This window comes from Semicossyphus pulcher, unplaced genomic scaffold, assembly GCF_022749685.1.
Source record: "Semicossyphus pulcher isolate SPU_LCO1_2020_fin unplaced genomic scaffold, fSemPul1.0.p SCAF_7, whole genome shotgun sequence".
NCBI lineage: Eukaryota > Metazoa > Chordata > Actinopteri > Labriformes > Labridae > Semicossyphus > Semicossyphus pulcher.
The window spans coordinates 24,561,112-24,583,577 of record NW_027211748.1 but is presented as its reverse complement, the minus strand read 5'-3'; the positions used below and the strand labels follow the sequence as shown (position 1 = coordinate 24,583,577).

The 22,466-nt window shown below is 41.2% G+C and overlaps 1 protein-coding gene across 1 annotated transcript in view; it reads right to left on the bottom strand.

The window, feature by feature from the left end:
- pappa2 (pappalysin 2) overlaps positions 1–21,536 on the bottom strand; it is a 92,028-nt gene extending 70,492 nt beyond the window's left edge. Inside the window, exons 1-5 of the mRNA XM_069684860.1 lie at positions 20,561–21,536; positions 13,807–14,039; positions 12,030–12,257; positions 11,290–11,888; positions 1,400–1,548 (exon numbers count right to left, since the gene is read on the bottom strand). Of these exons, the coding sequence (XP_069540961.1) occupies positions 1,400–1,548; positions 11,290–11,888; positions 12,030–12,257; positions 13,807–14,039; positions 20,561–21,536 (2,185 nt within the window). The remainder of the gene's footprint in view (positions 1–1,399; positions 1,549–11,289; positions 11,889–12,029; positions 12,258–13,806; positions 14,040–20,560) is intronic.
- Between the last annotated feature and the right edge of the window lie 930 nt (positions 21,537–22,466).

Below are 22,466 nucleotides of genomic sequence, written 5' to 3'. Positions count from 1 at the left end.
AAATATGAATTTATTATGTTAGACTTAAAAAATACCAGGCAGAAGTTACCAGAGCTCCAAAGCTTGAGTAACCAGCAGTATACTGTAGTATTATTACTCATATATTACAAATTTAATACTACTTTTTTAGTATTGACTTCATAATTAAATGAATTAAATAGAGCAGAAATGGAAAAATGACTTACTTTATAAATAATATAATCATTAGTTTGAATTATTAGGAAAACAAAACAAGAAAAAAAAACATTCATTATTTATTGACCTTTTCTTCAACTTCAGCATGATCACAGAAGTAGGTTTGAATAAAAACCTTTATGCCACTGAAAAAACTGACTTTAGATCCAAGGTGCTGGGGATGTTATTAGTTTTTTTTTTAATTAGAGTTATGTAATAATGTTTTTTATATCAACAAATGGTTGTAGGACAGATCACAGAAGTAGCACCATTTCATTGAAAACATCTTGCTCTGATTAACGGCAGTTTGTGACTTCCCATCATCACATTGTGCAACAGAAAACGAGATTATTGAAACCAATAAACAGTTTTGCTCTCCTCAGTTTGAGTAATAACATGCCCCTATCCCTGTCTGCTTGTACCTCACTTAGAAGAGCAGAATCAAGCATGTAGAGAGCTATACCATGTTAACATCAGTGTGAGGAGTTAAACAGCCAAATACTTTTTTTACTTTTTTTACTTTCTACTTCAATAAGAGGAGATATTCAGATCCAGTAGCTTTTCTTCTTCCAGTGATCAACCCACCGGTCTTGTACGGCACTATGCACTTGTTTGCTTCTGCTGTATGTGCATTAATATGTGATCTTCCTATTTGCTAGAAGCTCAAGTCATTAAAAGAAATAAACAATCATTGTAACACTCATTGAGTGTTTTAAGCTATTATACAGTAACTGGCCGTATAGTGATGCACACTTTCAGTGCCCTTGGCAGAGAAAAAGAGACGTACTTCTCACCCACACTTAATAAGGATGTCCCACTAACTCCAGCTGACCTCAATGGAAATGCAAAAAAAGAAAGTGTCCAAGAAGTAGCCGCATTTCACACATTTTGAGGAAAATGAGAATTCTTCCAGTAAGAAGTTTAAAAGGTAAATGCTTCCACAGGAGCTGTTACCAGCTGGTAATAGGGCAAGAGTTGCAACAATGGTCCAGAGCCCACACTCAGGTTTGTTTGTTTGGTTGTTGTTGGGTTGATTAGCCTTAGTCCTTTCCAGTGGAAAGGGCACTAATTATTAGAAGAGGAAAGAGGCAATGTGCCGGGAAAATCTCTAGCAGCTCCAAATGCTCTCCATCTCTTTTTGGATACAGCCAAAAAAAGAGGGCAAGGGAAGAGATGAAGGTGCAAACAGATTACATATAGAGTAGATTGATGTAATGTAACCTACCTTGGTGGGTAAGAGCCTCCTTTGCCCATGGCCACGTTGCAGCTCCTGCCAGCTCTTCACGCACTGAGTTGCTGGCAAAGAAAACATTGAGTGTGTCGGTGCCACTCAGCTGTAGCTCCTCCTTTAGCTCTTTCACACTCATGTAGGCTCTAAAGAACGGAGAGAGAAAAAACATGAACATATAGAACAAAAATATTGGCCTAGAAGGCTTTACAGATAATACTGAATAGGATGGTAATATGCAAAACGTATGCCATCAGCATTTATATAGAATTAAAATGTATTTGTGTCCTAGGTAAATCTGTAGTTAAACCTTGTAGCAGGTCTTAACTTTGAGTAAAATCCCCATGTACTTAACCTTCTCTTTTGTTCTAAACAGGACTTTATGCCTAGAAAACTAAAGAATTAAACATAAGCTAATGTAATGCTAACAAGTTTTATTGTCTAAATTCGAAACAGCTAAACAACTGACAATTTTCATTAAATCAATTTAGCCTAGCTTTGCACTGGTAGCAAAGCAAACTGCCAGCATAATTTTCTTCTCCAAAAGTTGATGGAGATGAAGAAAAATACACTTTTTAACAACTAAAAAACATTTTTAAGACACGTCTTGCTAACTAGCAAGCTAATCACAACTCAGGAAACATGAGGTGCTGCGTGCAGGTGCTACCTCTCCAGTCTTTGAAGGTAATTTACCCTAAAACAACCATATTTTTATATACCATATTTCACAAGAGTAACAGCCCTACACAGCCATGGTCCTCATCACAGGTGTTTTCACTTATGTTGCCTGATTAGACCTCTGCTAAGGACGCTGTAGTTGTGTTCGGCTTTAATTGATTGACATCTTCTACTCCTTTTTAAACCTTAGATGGTTTAATGTATACAATGTTTAATGTAAACCACTCATTTAATTCACCATGAGTTTAAGGTAAATAACCTAAAGGTCAATGGACAACGGTGAACATGCCGGGCGTGTAGCCAGCGGTTAGCGATAAACGACTTCCAGTCAGGACTTTCTTTTCCGCGTGCTGCATTGTTTCTTATGATTTACTTTAATTAACGGGTCTCACCTTTGCCGAAATTTCAACATCATGATGCAGATTAGTACAAAGTCAAAATGAAGTTTTGTCAGGTCTGTGCTCAAGAGGAGAAGAAAACTACTTTAAAAATGCTCGTTTGTTGAAAGGAGGTCAGATGATCATTTCTGATGCATTCGAGGGAGTCGGGAAATTTGAACGCTGAACAGCTTTCGTGACACTGTCAAGGGAATGTCTCTCAAGTTGAATTTTAGATCTAGAGCGGATTGTTAGCTGAACTTGCTGCAGATGTCTGTTTATAGAGATTAATCAGAAGCTAAGTCATCTTCAGATGAACGCTGATGGGAGCCGTCAGTATGGCACATTACATTCCGCCTGATTTTGATCTCCACACGGACTGTTTTTCCTGCATACACCGCAGCCTGCTGATAGTTGATTGGTCAATATTACTCGGACTACAAGCGCAGAACAAATGGAAACCAGAACACTTGCCATCCCTAAAATTCACGTCCCTGCCTACAGATTCGACATTTATATGCAGAATCTGTAAATAGAGATTACCTAAAGGTAAACTTAGATCACAGGTTTAAACCACCCTTACTATAGTATAAAGGCTGAAATGTGTCTGACTAACTAGCAGGGGAAAACATGCTTTTAGCTGTACTAGTACGATAAGCTAAAAACGTCTTGACCCTTTCTACACAATATGCAGAGATTAAATCGTCTCATTTACCCCTCATAATGAAGACAAACAAGTGAAATCCTTTAAGCATGGAGACCAGTGACATAATTTCTGCTCAAGGTGATGCAACTTGGTTACGTGAGAATTAATTTAGGAACTTGCAATCTTGGTGCAGGATATTAGGAGACCGGTTGCTTCAGTCCATCAACATCTGTCTCTGCCTGTATGTAGTTTCCAAATCCTAATTGTTTGAATTGGTCAGGGTGCTTAAACCACTGTCCCCCGCACGCCACCACCCACACCTTTCTCTCCCACTGTGATTAATTACCCAGGAGGCACTTTGATGTGTGGAGCCGACTTTGTTTTTCCTTGCAGTGATGTCACATGTCATTTTTCTGCTTTGCTTTCTTAGCTGGAAAGCAGTTGCACCTATTACGGTAAGGCCTTGCTGGGAAGAAGAGACTTGAAGTGGGGTCTCACTGACTGTGGAAATAGCTTGAAGGCTTTTAGCTGCACCTCCTGTGTTCCGGGAGAATTACAAATGCTTGGTGGAAAAAAAAGAAACCTGTCTGTCAGTGTATGGGACTATATGTGTGTGTGAGTGTGTGGCGCATGCACTTCTTTGCATCTGCTTTATGTGCAGGATAATATCGAGTCTGTTTCCACTGGTGCATACATGGTTGGGTCAAATCAGGAAATGTAAAATGTATGAATCAGAGTTTCTTCCAGTTATGTTTCTTCATCTTATTGACGTAAAGCTTTGGATTTAAGTGAGCTTAATGTTTATAATGTAATGTATTATTGCTTCATGTTGTATATCTTAAGCAGGGAGTTTAAGTTTTATGTTGCTGATCAAGTTCAGCTGCTGGCTAACTGCACTAAAATTCCAAAGCCATGCTATAACCTTTACCTCAGTTGCCTGAAGTTACTCCAAGTATTTGGATGATTTTTTTTTTTGATTAGTCTCATCTGTATGACTACATTTATTATTACTTCATACATATATTAATCCTAAAATATATAAAAATGATCTAATAATATAAACATAAGTTATACATTTGTTCATTAAAACTACTTTTCAGCTCTGGCTCAGTGCTTTCTTTTTGTTCCAACAGCCTGAAGGATACACAGGTGAGCTTACGGCCAGCTTTCATCTGGGAAAAATTTAGATGGATGAAATATGCAACCTCTAATCCCCATCCTCCCATACACTGCTGTCAATGCACCATTAAGGGAGGCATTCAGCTCTAAATTGGTCCAAAGGTGTTACTCAGCAGCCAAGAGCCCTGCATGTGTATAATCCTCCCTCCCTGAGCGCATGTGTTGTACTGTAAATAAGAATGTGTTTTCTCAGGCACTTTGCCGGGCTAAATGAGGTTTAAGATTTAAGATGCTTCAGGGAAACCCTGCACTCCCTACATTACTGACGCTGAGTTCAGCTGAGGCTGCATGCAGTATCCATCACCGCGGGCTGTGCAATTACAAGTGACAGAAAGTTGACCACTAAAGAGTTGACTCTTCAACTTCTTAGACTCAGAGGATGCCTCAATGGAAGTCAATGGCCAAGCTGGCGAAAAATAAACGGTTCTACATGATTGAAGTGAAAACTCTGGTTATGATTTAACAAAATAGCCATTTGCGGGCAAATCGAATACTGTGTGAATCAACAGCAGTGTCAGCACTAGCACTGTCATCGTGTAAAACTGTTGATGTGTGTCCATTTCAAATATTATTGTTGACAAGGATGTTACTTTAAATCCTCAAGAATCAGACAGACTCAAAATTTCACACCAGCAGCAGTCACACATTTAAACATGTTTTGGACTTAACTGCACTTTCTTTGTATGTGACATGCTGAAATCCAAGGACCTGCTCCTAGTGCTGAAGAAGACACCAAAAAGTCACCTTTATTGCATTGGTGCAGAGTATTTTGGTGCAGCAGCAAACTAGCAAATACCTGGTAATCAAAATAGACCTCTAGTAGATATTTTATATGCAGCAACTTTTCAGTCATAAAGGCATCTGAGACAGGTCGCAGCTAGTTTCAGGCCAAACTCCTCCTTTGAGAAGCCATTGTCTAAAGTTGGCTTAGCACTAACTCGGCCCGACAAGCCGGACAAGCTTTGGATGTAAATTGTTTGGAGATGGTCATTCATTTCAGCTTTTCCAAAACCACAAATGCAGAGCAAAAATGTAAGGAATGGTGTTTGTCTGCTATAACATGATAAGCTATTATTAGCCTATCCAGCTAACAATAACCCTAACATACTTTTGTTTCCAAACCCAAGCATACAAAGCTCGTATTAAATTTCTTTGTGGAGTTATGGATAATCTCTTGAAAAAGCCTTGTTCATAAAAGCTCGCACATTGCAATATTTCCTACTATGAGGAAGCCGGTCCAGGATGCTATCAGAAATAAGGCTAACGTTAGCAGCTCTGTACTGCTCTTTATTAGATTTCCTACTATTGCGGAAGTTTACACCTTATCAAATTATGTATAAAGCCATCAAACAAATATTTACAACCCTGTAATAGGCTTGCCGCGGTATTCGGTGTTACACTGTGGTCAGGCGCTCACCGATTGCATAACTCCCTCACCGCCCACACCGTCGTTTTGCCTTTTTTGGGTGTATAGAAATAAAACCCATAGATTGAGAATCGGTGTTCTTTTTAAATGAGGCAGCTGGAAACATTAAAAAGTCAGCTTAAGAGGGTATTCTTACGTTAGCTTAGTCAGTTAGCCTGCTAAATTGGAAAAAATATGCTGGTGTCATTGTCATTCTAAAAAGGAAAATCACTGGAATTGAGAAGCTGCTTTGGTCTCTTTTTTTTAAAATCAGAACCCATCTTTTAAACAATCATTTTGTTTTTTATGGTATACGTCTATGAACCAATATTATCCGTGTAAACGTACCAACAAAAAATGCTAGCAGATCCCGTATCTCTGCATTAATAGACACGATGTCCCCATCATTCCCTCTCCACCTGTCTTTCCCCTTCACGCTCGCCTTTCTTTATTGTAAAGCCAGAATCTGCAGTGTACCTGGCCATCGCTTTAGAACTGGCTCTCGACAACAAATTTGTGTCATGACAGCGGCTGGCTTAAAAAAAAAACCTCTGGCCCCGCACTGGACAGCAGCAGCTGCACACATATAGCGTCTCACAGTCTTTATAGCTGGCCAAGCGCTCAGAGAGAAGCGTGAGGGGGAGATATCAAAAACCCAGATCCCAAACATAAAAATGGTTCAGTGCTCCACAAATGCCAGAGAAATGTCATCCTCACATTAATTCTCTTTCTGCCTGAGAAAGTTGCAAGTTGGGACACACACACGCACACATGCATGCCGAAGCACTCACACACATACGCATTTTCAACAAGCTGGGGTCAGGACCTTTCCAGAAGACCTACACTACTGTGAGCCCGCTGGCCCAGTTTTTACGACACCCTGGTCTCCTGTGTATTGGCTGTTCATGTTGTTTTTATCTGAAGGTCAGACGCGTATAGACAGGACTTCTGGCAAGATTCACCACAGGAATTACCTCACAGTCTAGAAGAACACACATACTGTGACTTTGAGTTTTCAAAATCTGAACAGCAGAAGTCTTATTTATGTCTCTCATGCAAAACAAAAAATAGCACAAAACCAGATCCCATCCAGAGCAATGATTTATAAAAGCATGCTCTGGTCAGCTTCAACATTAATCTCACCAATACCATGTCGTACATCAAACTAGAACAGATTATAATTTTTACTGAAAGGTAAGAGGAGCGGATCTGTTTTCATTTGTTCTTTCGAATGCTCTAAGCAATAACCATGAAATTAAATCAAGATTGAATCACCCAGCACTGTAGGTAATTGACGCTGAAGGACCAGAGCCCTGTTAGTGCAAAACAGCCGAGCAGAGTGCTGTCTGCTGTCCAACTTTTTCCATTAGTGTCCATCTCCTCTCTGCAGGGTAGCGAGCTCAGGCTGAGAAGTGGGAACATCTGACCATAACTACTACCAAACTATTTTTTTCCCTGTCTGTCTCACAGTGTCACGACAGGACAACATAAATTTATATTTATTTATGACACACTTGAAAAACTGCAGATTGCCAGGAAATGAGACTGCACACAAACCAGCCAACTCTTCTTTTTTTAACTTGTTCCTACCTTTGACTTGTCCCCCAACGAGAGTATTACCACCATGTTGTTTTTTGCAGGAACAGCCTGTTTCACATTCGCACACCTGGGAGGTGTACACAGTACACACACTCCTGTTGTTTCCCACTGACTCAGTTGGAGGTTAAGTGCCTTGCTCAAGGGCACCTCTTGTTTAGGGAGAGGGAAGTGAAGAAGCAATAAACTGGTAGTTACTTCTTTGTTTTCTATACCAAGGTTTGGCAGCCAGTTTAAGTATTTAAGCTGTTGATCATCTGGTGAAAACAGGCTTTGCTAACCTTGTAGCTACTGCTACTAATACCCCTTTCCAGTCTAAAATAACCGTGTTGACGAGGGTTTTTTAGACCTGGGAAGACCTGTTAATAGATGCCGATTGTCTCTGTTCCCATCGCCAGTGGAGTATACTCCTTTCGGTCTCTTTTCTGCTGCATCACCGACTGGCGTCACAAACGCGCCCGAAACAGCGTTAGTAAACAGTGAAGATGTTACGGTGGTTAGGTCTCTACTGTATCTATTACTCATTCAGTTTGTTTATCAAACTCGGCGCTGACAAATTTGGAAAGATGTTTGAGCACTGCTTGGACGGAGACGGAGGGAATTTGTAGCCGAGATGACAAGGAGTCGCAGAAGTTACTGATGGAGCATAGCATCACACCGGAAAGGGAGCGGAGATTAGCATGTCAACACAGGTTTTGTGTTCCCGTCAATGCCAATCGGAGAAGAGGCGATAATTAGCCGGGTCTACTCCAGAGTCATTTGACCCGGTCTGAATGCCGATCGTAACTTTTCCCATTCAGCAAAAAAGCTGGGTGTTAGCCGGTTTTTGGACCAGTGGGAAAGCGGCTTAACTCAGCAAAGAGATTAAAAAGTTGAGGTTAACCTTTGATTAAAGTGCTGGCCTTTTCTCTTATAACCCACAGAATGTAGCATTTAGTTGGGCAACCAAAGTACCACGCAACACCGTTAAGTTATTATCTCAAAGATTTTCATTTAAATAAATGTCTGTTAAGTCTCTATCTATCGCCGAATGAGGTAACACAATGGTCCACTGATGAAAGCCTGTGCATTTGCAGTAAATACTTACAGACTGGGTGCGACTTTCAGCGCCCAGTTAGTGACGCGTTTTCCATCACCCAGCAGTGGTTGGTCTGCCAGAGAGGGTAGGCGGAGCTAAGCTGCTGCTTTTCTGCTCTCTGCAAGTGTTGCGAGTAAACAGTAATCTACTATGGCTGAACAAACAAAGAAAAGATCGATGACTACAGATACAACTTCAAAAATAAGTGAAAATCCAAAGAAAAAGAAACAAACTCGACGCTCAGATGAAGGCAAACAGTCAAAAAATCAAGAATTACAACCGGAGCCAACCGTGGACGTCACACATGCAACACTGTCTGGATATCTGGGAAGTGTGCGCCTGCAATTACCGTTTATCGACATAGATGCCACCAAAAAGAACGAGATCTTCGAGATAACCACTCTAACTACGTGGTCTACCTGTGGCTGCATTACTCAGCAACCAAGATATAAAGATTTTGATTCAGGACTTTAACAAAGGGATGGGTAAGAAGAGCAAGTCTTTAATTGGTACCAGTTTCTGATTGGTCAGAACAAAAAGATAAAGCTTCTCTTTATATTTGATTAAATATTCATTTAACAGTAAGCATGTTCCTCCTTTTTTCTGTTCTTTATTCATTGTACAGCAAGTATAAGCCATCGTGATGAGTCATTAAAAAATAATATGATTGTGTGAACAAGACTTTAACAGGGCAGTTTGTCCAGTCTGTCGCTTGTACTTTATTTTGTTGGCTAATAATCATCATCATTTGAAACTAATTGAATCAGGAGTTTTACATTAAATGCCAAAACTTTAATTTGTGAATTTTTTTTTCTATTATTATTATTTTGGCCTTTATTGATGGAGAGAAGATGGTGGATAGTGTTGGAAGCAGGGAAAGAGTGGGGATCACACGCAGCAAGGGGCCGACGGTGGGAGTCGAACCCGGGGCCGCTGCGTCAAGGACTGTAGCCTCTTTATAAGGGACGTGTGATGTAAGCGCTGAGCTAAACCAGCGTCCCAAATTGTGATTTTTAATCAAACATTGTTTTTGAGACTTAAACTGTGAATAACAGGATCTAATTACAAGGTTTGGATTTGGATGATGACACAGGGAATTGTAACAACAAAACCTGACAATTGCTGAAGAGATCCATTTGATCAAAGCATGAACAGAAATAATGTATTCTCCTGGTTTAAAAACTTTATTACATCCTTGTGTTGAGCCGTCACACTCTGTCAACACCAGACATCAAGCACTAAACCTCTCGTTCTGAAAAATAGCTCCAGTTCCCCTGTTCAGTTTTGCTGTGTCCCTGTGTAAAGCTTGTGGTCACAATTTGGATAAAGGACTGGGCCTTTCAGAACATGGGCCGACGACTTCATGGCGAGACTTCATGCGAGCTATTTGGAACTCTGCATGAGCCTGTCTGTCAGACCAAATGGAAGGCAGCGGGCTACCGCTCGACTTGTTTAGTAAAAATAAGTGTGTACTTTGGCCTCTTAACCCACCATCCATGCTTCACAGAGCTCCCTGTAAAACCACTGGGGGAAAGTGAGAGTACTAGTTTGAACATGTGCATGTTCAGCAGGTCATTGCACATCCCTGCTGAAGCACTGCAGCGTTGATGGGCCGATACTCAGCTCATGGGGAGAATCAGTCTTATTAGTGGTCACTTTCGCCCAGAGAGTTCATGCCTCTGAAGAACATGTTGTCCTCTCTAGCTGAAGTATATATTTAACCTTCTCGACTGTGTGTCTGCAACTATATAGCCTTCTTCTCCTGATATATTAAGGGACTATAAATCAATTCAATAAAATGGCTAACAACAACCTTTGCCTAATACATATTAAATGCTCTACATAGAAATGTAGAATCTGTAGGCAGGGACGTGGATTTCCGGGACGGCAAGTGTTCTAGTTTCTGTTTGTAATATGCTTGTAGTCCAAGTAATATTGACCAATCACCTATCAGCAGGCTGTGGCGTATACAGGAAAAACAGTCCATGTGGAGAGTAAAAGCAGGCGTAAAGTAATGCGCCGTAATGACATCCCAGCTCCCATCAGCAGCTCACTGACGATGATTTAGCTAGATCTAAAATTCAACTTGAGATACATTCCCTTGACGCTGTGTCACGAAAGCTGTTCAGCGTTCAGATTTCCTGACTCCCTCGAATGCATCAGAAACCGTTCAACAAACTAGCATTTTAAAAGTAGTTTTCTTCTCCTCTTGATGACAGACCTGACAAAGCTTCATTTTGACTTTTTACTAATCTGCATCATGATGTTGAAATTTCGGCAAAGGTGAGACCTGTTAATTAAAGTAAATCAATGTAAAAGTAAATCTTTTTATGTACACAATGCAGCACGCGGAAAAGAAGTCTACGGCTACACACCCGGCATGTTCACTGGTGTTTCCAGAGGCTATATCATCGTCAGACTATAGCTGATGGGTCCGAGATTGGGTCTTTGCCAGCCATAATCTTTTTTTCTTCCTGAGCCATCATCGTGCTAGCTAACCTTAATTGACACCAATTAATGTAAGGGTAGTTCACAGCCAGCTGTGGCTTCATGTGGTTGATAACTATTGTTAGCCCTTGTATCCAGGGCCCCATATGATTTTGGTCTGAGAACCTTCACAGACACCTTTGATACTTCTTCTCAGAATAATAACTATTTGATAATCAGGAATTCTCCGGCCCTTTGCTTAATGCAAACATAACTTTTAGTACCTGTTTTGCTTCTTTGGGGATCTCAGTTAAGCAACAGTACTGTTACTAAAACTCAACACTCACACATGTGAAAAATCTCCAGGAAGTGTAAAGTCCATTCACAGTGGCTTAACCATATTCCTTAAAAAACTACACTTAAGGAAATGATTGGAAATTATTACTGACTTGAAGCAGTGTTTTTGTGAAAAATGAGTCACTGTAAAGTGGTGAGCCTCACCTGTCAGGGGACTCAGGATCAAAGCAGGTCTTGTGGACGTCGGTGACCTCGGAGTCGCAGCAGTCTCCATCATCATAGTCGTAGTGTATACTGTTGCACTCCATGTTACAAACTCCATCCTGTCTCTTCCAGTTGTAGCAGGGCCCCAGTCTGAGACAGTCCCCTCCATCATGCCCCGTCCTTGGGTGGTCGCACTCAGGGTCACATTGGCGGTTCCCAATTTTTCCAATCCGACAGTTGCTGAGGATGAACCGCTGTCGGAGGCTGGAGTTCTTCACGGTGTGGATGCTCAGATCCAGGGTGATGTTGTAAGGGTGAAAGGCCTCAGTTAGAGCCCGGTGCTGGAGCTGGATCTGGGCTGGCGACACTGTGGGGCTTCCACCATCGTCATTGGAAAGGTTGACGATCCGGTAGCGAAGCCGCTTGGGTGCTCGGAGCTGCCAGTTGTTGTTGTAGCCGTAGATTATGTCGGTGTTGTCGCAGGGTGTCAGGCCGCAGGGTGGTGGCAGGAACGGGGAGACAACTTCTGATTCAGGGACAGGAGTGGTGATGATGGCTGGGTGGAGGCCAACTTTGTATGGAGTCCAGAGTTCTTCCACCTCAAAGGTAGAAAAATAATTTTCATTTCACTTGGGACTATTTCCAATCCAAATTAAATATGAAATGATTAAACAAGCAACTGCTAAACAATAAATTCTGCAAAGACTGAACAATGAAAGAAATTAAACATGGTTAGTTACGTTAGTGAAGTCAGCCCACGTCGCCAGGAGCGGCTGGCTTTTGTCAGTTTGAAGTGGCCGCTTGAGCAGCTCCTCATGAGAGCGGGCATAGCCCCACAAGACCACACCTCCTATGTGGCCCCTGAAGCTTTGACCTTGATCTGACTGGTTACTGCCGAGGAAGAGCGTTCTGCACGTCTTCATGAAGGGACTGTAGAGATTCCCCGACTGGAGAATGCTCTCTCCTACCTGGGAGGTAAAGCAAGGGGAGGAACAACAAATAAGAGGAAAAACTAATGTCTCCATTTAAAACAATTGATGGTATAATCTAATGACAGTTTCATATTAGGTCATCAAGTCACCCATGTTTTACAGCGGCCACCGTTGTTGCAATGCTACTTTCAAAGCTTTACATCTTGTTGTTAAAACATACAGGCTTTTACTCTTTTTCTCTAAATGCCCTAATTGGCTGACACTCCAATACCCTTCACGTTAATCAGGCGTCCTGTCTTCTGACAAAGTAATCCATCTGGTTGCATATCAAAATCATAGACTGGATAAAAACATTGACAACATGACAGCTCCTTAAAAGGGAAGCCAAAACATTTCGAGCGCCCCCTGCTGACTGGCTGCAGTATAGGTCATAAAGCCCGCCTCCTCCATGTTAACAGATGGGACATGAGTCGAACTATAAAATCAAAATACACGCCAAATAAATTTTTCTCAAACATGGTTTCTGTCATTATAGTTAGTTATTATCATGCTGATTTATGTCCAAGTGTTTATTTTTCTGACAAGTTTATTTTTAATTAGTTATTTGATGCTGTCAAAAAGATGATTGACAGCTCTGTTGACAAATACTGCAGCCGATGTGTTCCCGATTAGCAGAGTGAAGGAGGATCCATGAGAGGAAACATAACTGAAACAATCTTTACAGTCATTGAAGTTTAAATATCTGTGAACGTTAACCTCAGACCAACACAAAGGAGCTGTTCTGCTGTTAAACACGCCGACGTGCGGGATACTTGCTGTTTTTTCGGTAAGTTAAGTGTGTGTTTTGGTTAGCGGAAGTGGCTACGGTTGCTCCACCCGCCAATCTCTACTGCGCAACTCTGGCTCCAAATGATGTCACCATCGCAAGATGGCAGCGCCTATCATGGGGGCTGTTTTGGCATCACTTTGAGAGTAGAAGGAGACGCGTCGTCCATCTACATATACAATCGTTGGTCAAACTTATGAATAATTGGTGGTGGATTGTTCATGAGTGCTTAAATGTAAACACCAGATCTTTCAACCAAAAACTAAACTATTAATTGTCCAAGGATGGACCAATAAGGGACCGGTTTAGCCTCTCACTTTGCCCTACAACTTTGCCAGAAACTGGCAGCAATAAAAAGAGATCATAAAGAAGATGTTGGCATAAAGGTCATTTTTGACCTTGGCAAAACAATCCCAACCCAAGGTCCTCTCATCAGTTTTTCATAAGCTTTAAGCCACATCACACAGTCGTCATCAGATGGACTTTGCCCAGTTGTGATGTCAATGGCTCTAATGACAGGTGAGCTCAGTAGCTGTCAACTAAAAGGCTAAGCATTTAACACTATTGTTGACCTTGGAAAGAGTGGAAGATCTGGCTAAAAGAGTGCGGAAAACGGTGTAGACCTTAGGTTGGGATTGCTTTGTCAAAGTACTTTTGATTGTAGTTCAGCGATGAAGACGTTATTGAAAGTGGAGAGGCAAATGATCAAACTCAACCAAATTGTGATCTGAAGCTCAACCCTGCAGCAAAACCACACACCTTAGCTCCATCAACATACAGGGTCATGCTGCGGCCGCTGTATGTGGCCATCAGGTGAGTCCAGGCGTTGGCTCGGTACCTCTGGTGGCTGTAGACTGTGGTGGATTTTGTGGCTCGGTCCGTGCGAAGTGTGAAGTAGAACCGTGCGTCTTTGGCGCCGGCAGGTTCCACAGTGCGGATGCCTACCGACCAGCCCTTCTCACTCAATGAATGGGAACAGTTGTCAAATACACCTACGGCAAAGAGGAAAAGTTAAATATGTTATGTTGAAAGAATACTGGTGGAAAAACAAGCTAATATCCTTTTGCAGAGTCAAGGGACAGACGTTTCACAAAAGGCCATTGGAAAATATGTAAATAAACACACAAACAAATGATTGCATTCTCACAGACAAAGGAAAACTAAGGGGGAAAGATGCACAGATGCACAGCTAGAGCCAGTAAGACACAGGCAGAGAGAATAGACAGAGCCAGAGACAGCAGAAGAGAGCAGAGAGGCGAAGGAGGACGGAGGTATTTCACTCAGCCAAGGCAAGGCCCTGATGTTTCCATCTGCTTTTGCAACAGACACACACAGATCCACATCTGCTCCCCAGATGTCTAACACTGGGACATCGCAGGGTCAGGGAACCCCTTCACCCTCCTCAGTGCTATATCTGTGTGTGCATGTGCATATACTTACATGCATATGTGTGCGCAAGTGTGTAAAGTGGCCAATTGTAGCAAAAATATCCCCAAGGAGCTGAGCCAGTTTCATGGTTTAGCATTTAATTCAGTTAAAGAAAGCAGCCGTTACGACGCTGTAGCTCTGCCAAGAGAGCATTTTGATTACACTCTGTCGCCTTCTGCAAGACCAAACAGAATCATGTAAACATAATCATGCATATACATAAGTGTCAAACTATGCATGCGTACAGAAACACTTGAAGTTACTAAATACTGCTGAGAATCACGCAAACGCATGCATTTAGAGAAGAAAATGCCGCCTTTACATTCTGTACAAATCTTTATCACAAGGTCACTTCCTGCTAAATCTGCAGAACTGCTTACCCGTGCACAGTCTCCTGTAGGTACGTTATTTAATGGCACAGGACAGGTGGAGGGCGTTTTTTGAATCAAACTTGAATGGAGCTAAAGTTTCCAGTGTTTCGTGCAATAGCAGATGGTCGTGATGAAAAATAACTGCCAAAAAAGTGACAACATTTAGTCTGCAACAGGAAACAGGAAGGTTTATGGGAAATATGGACTTTATATTGTGAAACATTCTCACTACCACACACAGTGGTCTGACCTGTTATATCAAATTCTATAAGATCCTGATGTTTTAAAGCTTTATTTTTTGGGCCCAGACAAGCTATCCAAAAACACATAGCCTTCTGAAGTTATTATAGTATACATTTAAGAGGTGACAGGAAGAAACAATCGCAGTTACTTGGCATTATGTTTCTAGCCGTGTACGTCCAATTTTCACTCTCCTTTTAACTCTGTTTTGGTCTCTTCCAAGGTAAAGATATCTAACTACTTAATGCTTTGTGCTCATAGAGCTGCTATGTTCACTAGCACTAGCTAGTCTTTGTCTACTGTTTCATGCAAGGCAGGTAGCGTTCAGTTTCAGAGCTCCTTTTCTGAAAAGTATCACTACTGTGGCCAGAAAAGAGGTTTATGAGAGCCATGAGAGTGAAGCAAAATAGTTGTAGGCCAGAAAACTGAAACGTGAGCTGAAAGATGCTGAAATACTCTTTAGACCTGAGGGGGAACTGAAGCTTTAAAGTGTTACGTTTAGATAAGGCTATTTAATCTCTATTTACAGATTCTACATAGAAATGTAGAATCTGTAGTCAGTGACGTTGATTTTAGGGAGTGTTTGTCATGAGTTTCTAGTTTAGTTCCGGTTTTCTTGTATTTTGGTGTTCAGTTATTATTTCTTGTTTTACCATGTCACTTTGTCTCCCTGTCATGAGTTCTCATTGTTTAATATTGTATTTAATATATTGTGTTCTTGTCTTGATTTAGTCTTGTTTAGTTATGTAATTCATTTGTGTTTCATTGTCTAGAGATTTTCTGCTTGAGTTCTGCTATCACAGTCCTGAGTTTGGTTTTTAGTGTTTCCTGTTTTATTTTGTAATTCTTGCCCTATGTATGTTTTGTCTTGTTTTACTTCCTGCCTTTGTGTGTTTTCCCGCCTGTTTGATTATGTGCCCTGCCCTGATTGTTTTCACCTGCCCCTTGATTGTCTCACCTGTGTCTGATTAGCCTCTCCTCCTAAGTTTATTTAGTCTTTGTGCTCTCCTGTCTCGTTGCTAGTTCGTTGTCATCCTTACTCTGGAGTTTTGTCGTCTGTCCATGTCCATACATCCTTATATTCTCTGTGATCTCAGTGTTCCTTGGATTTTTCACCTTCTGTTTTATTTGGATTACTTCTGTTGGACCTTTTACCATTGGATTTTGTTTGCCTGCCCCCCCTTGGATTCCTCATATGAGTAAGCCTTTTGTTTTGCCTTCTGTCTTTTTTTTGTTTAAATAAATAAGTATCTAAGTCTGCATCTGGGTCCTCACCAACCGAAACTTTGACAGTGTTCTAGTTTCTGTTTGTAGTACACTTGTAGTCTGAGTAATATTGACCAATCAGCAGGCTGTGGCATATGCAGTAAAAACAGTCTGTGAGGAGAGCAAAAGCAGGCGGAATGTAATGTGCCATACTGACATCCCGGCTCCCATCAGCGGCTGTCTGGCGCCTATTTAGCCTCTTATTCATCTCTATAAACAGATATCTGCAACAACTTCAGCTAACAATCTGTTCTAGATCTAAAATACAACCTGAGACAATTTCCCTTAACCCTGTTATACGAAAGCTATTCAGTTTTCAGATTTCCCAACTCCCTTGAATTACTTCAGAAATGATCGATCCAACCTCGGATCAGCAAACAAGCATTTTAAAAGTAGTTAATTTGTCAAACTTAAGACCCGTTAATTAAAGTAAATCACAAGAAAAAAAGTTTATTTTTCTGTAAACAATGCAGCATGTGGAAGTCTGGAAGTCGTTTATCGCTAACCACCGGCTACACGCCCGACATGTACACTGTTGTGCCCAGAGGCTATATCATTGTCAGACTATAGCCGATGGGATCTAAGATTCAAAGGTGGTCTTCCGCTAAAAAGGATACCAAACTTTTCAAATATCAACGCCTAAAAAATTGTCGCCATATTAACTCTGTAGAGTATTGCAAGCTTGTTATATTTTCTAAAAAACATACCTATATATTGGCCAGAGTTGGTCGTTGTTATCAGCCAATATCAGTCAAGTATTGCCAATTGTAAAGGGTCAAAATGCAGATAAATAACAACAATACATAATGAATCCCATATTAATGCAGCAACTGCATCTTTACCTTGTTTACAATCAGCAGACTCATACACAGCAAACATAACAATAAAGGATGAATTGTGAAAAACAGATTTATACAATCATTTGTGACCATTAGAAGTCAAACCGAGGTCAGTGTCATGTCTAGCAGAAACAATAGGAGTTTGTTTTTCCCTGTTTTTGTAAGATTCCTTCAGGACACTACAAAGAGAAGGGCCCATGCCACAAAATGCCGCCTTCACATAAGGAAGCAATGAGGGGAAAAAAAAGTTGAGTAATGGAGTCGGATCTTTGATCAGAGTAAATGTGAGTGGACGTAACAGTTTGTGGTCTCCCTCACTATCTGGACAGCTGTGGTGCTGCACCATAGCGCTTTTATCCTCTTCAATTTGTTTGATGTACGTGTTGTTCTGTCAAATGTGCAGTGTTTCAAATGTAACATTCTTGGTGCTGCCGTGCTGGAAAAACAGCAATGTTAATTTTTTATATGAACAGCCTGGTTAAATGAAGGGTTCATTACATCAATGTGTCTGCAGTCACTGCTCAGAATCAATGGAAACAGTATGAGGAGAGAGACTCAATGAAATGTTATATCACCTATGGAGCCTGTGTCGAGAATTAATTCTTGGTGTAGTGGTCATTTAATGCACTTTACAATAAGGCACTGGGTGTGTTTTGTATGCGATGAAATAAAGTGCAGGTGTCATCAATAATAGTGCAATAATATTCATAAGACTGTCTTCATCATAATCATATAGTAAATATTATTGTGATTTACTATCATCTCGACCAGGCCTCAGTATGTTCACCCTTATCATTATAGGCCTTATCAGCACATTGTGCTCATCAGTAACATCATACCATCACACTGGCAGTGTTTTAGGCTGCTGGGGTCGTGCAAGAGCTTCATGGTGTTATTGGGTCTTATCATTGTTCTGTATTATATGGAACATGTGGAATAGAAGTAATGTGCAATATATGTCATTTGTGGTTGTCAGTGGTATGTGTGTACTGTTTTTTTATTCATTAATACTACTCTGGAGGCATGTACCGTAAAAAGTGGGCTGCGTTCTATATACCAGTGCGACCAATATACCAGTATAAAATGCAGAGAGAGGTAGGCCTATGTTATTTTGTTACGGTATTTTACCCAGACGATGGCGCTATCCGGTTGTCACATCTTTGCATTAGACTGTCTCCTATTTACAATATGCTGCAGTGCTGTTTTGTGTTTTCCTGTATCGTATTATATCGTATTGCATCGTATCGTATCATATCGTATTGCATGGTATTGTATTGTATTGTATTGTATTGTATCGTATTGTATCGTATTGTATCGTATTTCATCATATCGTATTGCATCGTATTTCATTATATCGTATTGCATCGTATCGTATTGTAAGGTATTATATCGTATTGCATCGTATTGTATCGTATTGCATTGTATCATATTGCATCGTATCGTATTGTATCGTATCATATCCTATTGTATCGTATTTTATTGCATTGTATTGTATTGTATCGTATTGTATCGTATTTTATTGCATTGTATTGTATTGTATCGTATTGTATCATATTGCATCGTATCGTATCGCATCGTATCGTATCGTATCGCATTGAATTGCATCGTATTGTATTGTATCGCATCGTATCGTATAGTATCGTATGGTATCGTATCGCATTGAATTGCATCGTATTGTATTGTATCGCATCGTATCGTATCGCATCGCATTGAATTGCATCGTATTGTATTGTATCGCATCGTATCGTATAGTATCGTATGGTATCGTATCGCATGGTATCTTATTGTATTGTATCGCATCATATCGTATCGCATTGTATCGTATCGCATCGTATAGTATCGCATGGTATCGTATTGCATCGTGTCATATCGCATGGTATCGTATCGCATGGTATTGCATCATATCGTATCGCATCATATCGTATTGCATCGTATCTTATTGCATCATATCGTATTGTATCGTAACCATATTTTATCGTATTGCATTGTATCGTATTGTATACACAAATTATAATTTCATCATTATTGTCAAAATGATTGTTCCTTCATGTCATCATAATTATTAGTGCTGTCAGCAGGGGTGTAACCACCATAGTCAAGAGGTTAAACTGGGATACGATGTGAGGTATGGTGATGGGGGGGTTCAAGCCAGGACAATGAGGACATGCCGTTTTTGTTGTGTCTGTTATTATGTTACTGTCTTTAAATCTGTCATTTGATTGCACATGTATCAATCAATCAATCATTATTTGTATAGCACCAAATCCTAACCAAAGTTATCTCAAGACACTTGACTAAACAGCAGGTCTAGACCATACTCTTTTTTTTTTTTTTAACATGCATGTGTATGTAAATAACAAAAATATCATTAGGCTTAAATTTGAGAATAACATTACCAGCAATCACTGCCGTTAACGAATGGTAATTGGAATTGTGTAAGTACAAATTATACCACCAGGACTTCTGACCTGGGAAACAAATACACACAAAAATCTTAATTCTGAATCCTCTTGTACTATTTTAAGTTGACTTATATCAGCAATCAAATTTAAGTTACATTTCTCTCCAGTGGACAACCTCTGTCAAGGCAATGCTCTGTCTAAGTCACCTCAACCTATGTTGGCATTTCTGTAATACAATATTTTATTGCTTATCGGCAAAAACATGAATCAAAATTAGAGTTAATATTGTTTGATATATCGGCCTGGCTATAGCTCTACTCTGAAGCAAATCTGTCTTGCATTTGATAAACCAACATGACCTCTATGTACTCAAAGGCAGCTGATGATTGTCTTATTATAAATTGTTTAAGTTACGACACCTTCAGAGTATATGTCCATTACAATTTCCCACAACATGACACATCTTCATATTTCCTGTTTTGTCCACCATGTGGTCCAAAACCCAAACAACATGTACAGCCTTATAAATCATATAAAAGTGAACAAATTCTTACAGGTGAGAATGTTATTAAAGTTTATTTGATGAATTGCTTAGATTAATCATTTTTAACAATGTAACAATACCTGACCACTGTCTTTTTGTCACCACTATCTCTGTATCTGCAGCAGACCCCAAACTGACTGAACCTGATGAACTCTGTTTGACCTCTGTCATGACACCAGCCTCCTGCGACTTGAAAACCATTTAATGAGACAATTTCACACATCACAAGATCCAGATGCTGTTATAGTTACTACATATAGTAAAGCTGTCACAAACTATTTGCAGCAACATACTGCACCATAAACACTGCAGACTAAACAGAGTGGGAGAGAATAAGCAACAGCAGGAAGCAGAGTGAGCGAGACAGCAAAGCGGTCTGAGACTGACGGACCAGTCTCATCATTATGATCAGTTTTCACCCACCTGCTATGACCGCAGGGTTGCTCTGCCCTCCTTCAGGCTTCACCCACAGCTCCAGACTGAACTTGGCCCGCGGCAGCTCAACCCCTGCAGCCGGCTTCACCTTCAGCTGCTCCCGACGCCCGCTGAAGTACAGGGCGGTCATCCAAGAAGGGGGCACATGGGGCACGGGGCTTCCCCACGGAGAGGAGCTGCCGACGGGCAGGCTCGCGGGCGGATATGCCTCCTCCACCTCCCCGGAGTAGTCCTCGGTGCTGTCCACCGGGCTCCCAGTCGAGGACTGTGGGTCTCCATCTTCCTGCTGCAGCTTGAAGAGGACCTGAAGCCCCCTGGAATCTGTTGAGCTGTCCGGGAAAACTTTCTTCCAGCTGGAGTTCCCCTCTTCCTCGTAAGGAAACGTCGAGTCGACGCTGCGGGTTAACCTGGAGCCGGAACCGCGCGAGGGCGGCGCGTGACCCGAGGAGGAGACGGTCTGTCCGGCGTCTTTACGCGCAAACACCCCGGGCTGTTGTGTGACAAAATCTGGGTCTCTCTTATCATTTGTGGATCCTTTTTCATAAACCTGTCCGTGCGCCGTATCGTATCCGTTTCCCGCCCCCGCCGCAACATCCTCAGTGTCTCCCCAGCCTCCCTTATCCTGCCTCGGCGGAGCGACCCGGTGCACCCCGGTGTCAAACCTGCACCCTCCTTCACAAACCGCAGGCGCGCTCTTTACAGTGAGCTCTCTCCGGGTCGTGTGCGTCCTCGGACGAGCCGCTGGAGGGCGGTGTTGTGACGGGGAGAGGGAGCGGGGTCGCCGCCGGGACCTCCAGACTCCGGAGACGGTGCAGGGTTCACCTGTTAGCCTGGAGAGCTCCCGGTCTGCCCGCCGGGCCATGGCGCGTTTGTACCGGCTGAGTGCATCGGAGCGAACCGGGCTGAGCAGCCAGGTGTTAGTGATGAGGACGAGGAAGATAGCCAGTAGTCTGATCAACAACATTTTCTCAGGTTAAGGAAGATATTTGGCAATGTTTTTGTAGATAAGTGGGGGAAATATTTTAGAGCTTTACAAATCTGGATTCCAGGTGTACAGCAAGAAGTTTACACGACAGTATTACATTTATTTGCGCACAATTAACCTAGCAATAAAAACGGCTGTTAAGCTTGCCTGATTTGGGATTTCAAACTCAGTTTTTTGGTAAACAGATTATTCAAATAATCTAAAAACTATCAGTGCATCCGAAGTGAATCAAGCTAATAAAGAGGATCACATTCAATGTTTCTTACTTGAGGTTCTTGGTATATATTTGGTAGTGATTTATTATAAAATAGACGTTTAACACTCCTGAAGAATTATGTCTTCAGCTAAAATATTCAGATCCAAACTCCAGCTCTTTGCGCGGACCTTTAGAGGCGACGCTTTGCCTCCTTCCCTTTCATGCAGCCTGCGTTGTATTCAAAAATATCTGCAGCCTCTGTCACTAAGTTTACAGGTAAATAAAACCTCCAACTCTGCCTGTCTACGTTACAGTAAGCCAATGAAGTAAAGAAAAATATTTTAAACGTAACCGGGCTGATGACGAATTTGAAATAACCAGAAACAGATTTTATAACTGAGAAAAATGTGGATTCAGTTTTACTTTGTTTTTGGAAAAAATGTCAGATTTTATTTGCATTCGTAAATCAGGTGAGATCCGATTATTTCACTCCATACTGACTTTGCACAAAGCCTCTACTTTCCTTTTACCTGACCATTGTGGCATCATTTAGTGCGTCCTGTTGCAAAAAAATATGGCTGCAAGGTGAATCAGAGTAATAAAAGAAAAAGTCACTCCAGAGGCAGTGCAAAGTACAAATATCTATCCTACTTGTTGAGCAGAAGCTTTCCTATAAATTCAAAGAGTGGACAAAAACAGGAGGCTAGTCCGTC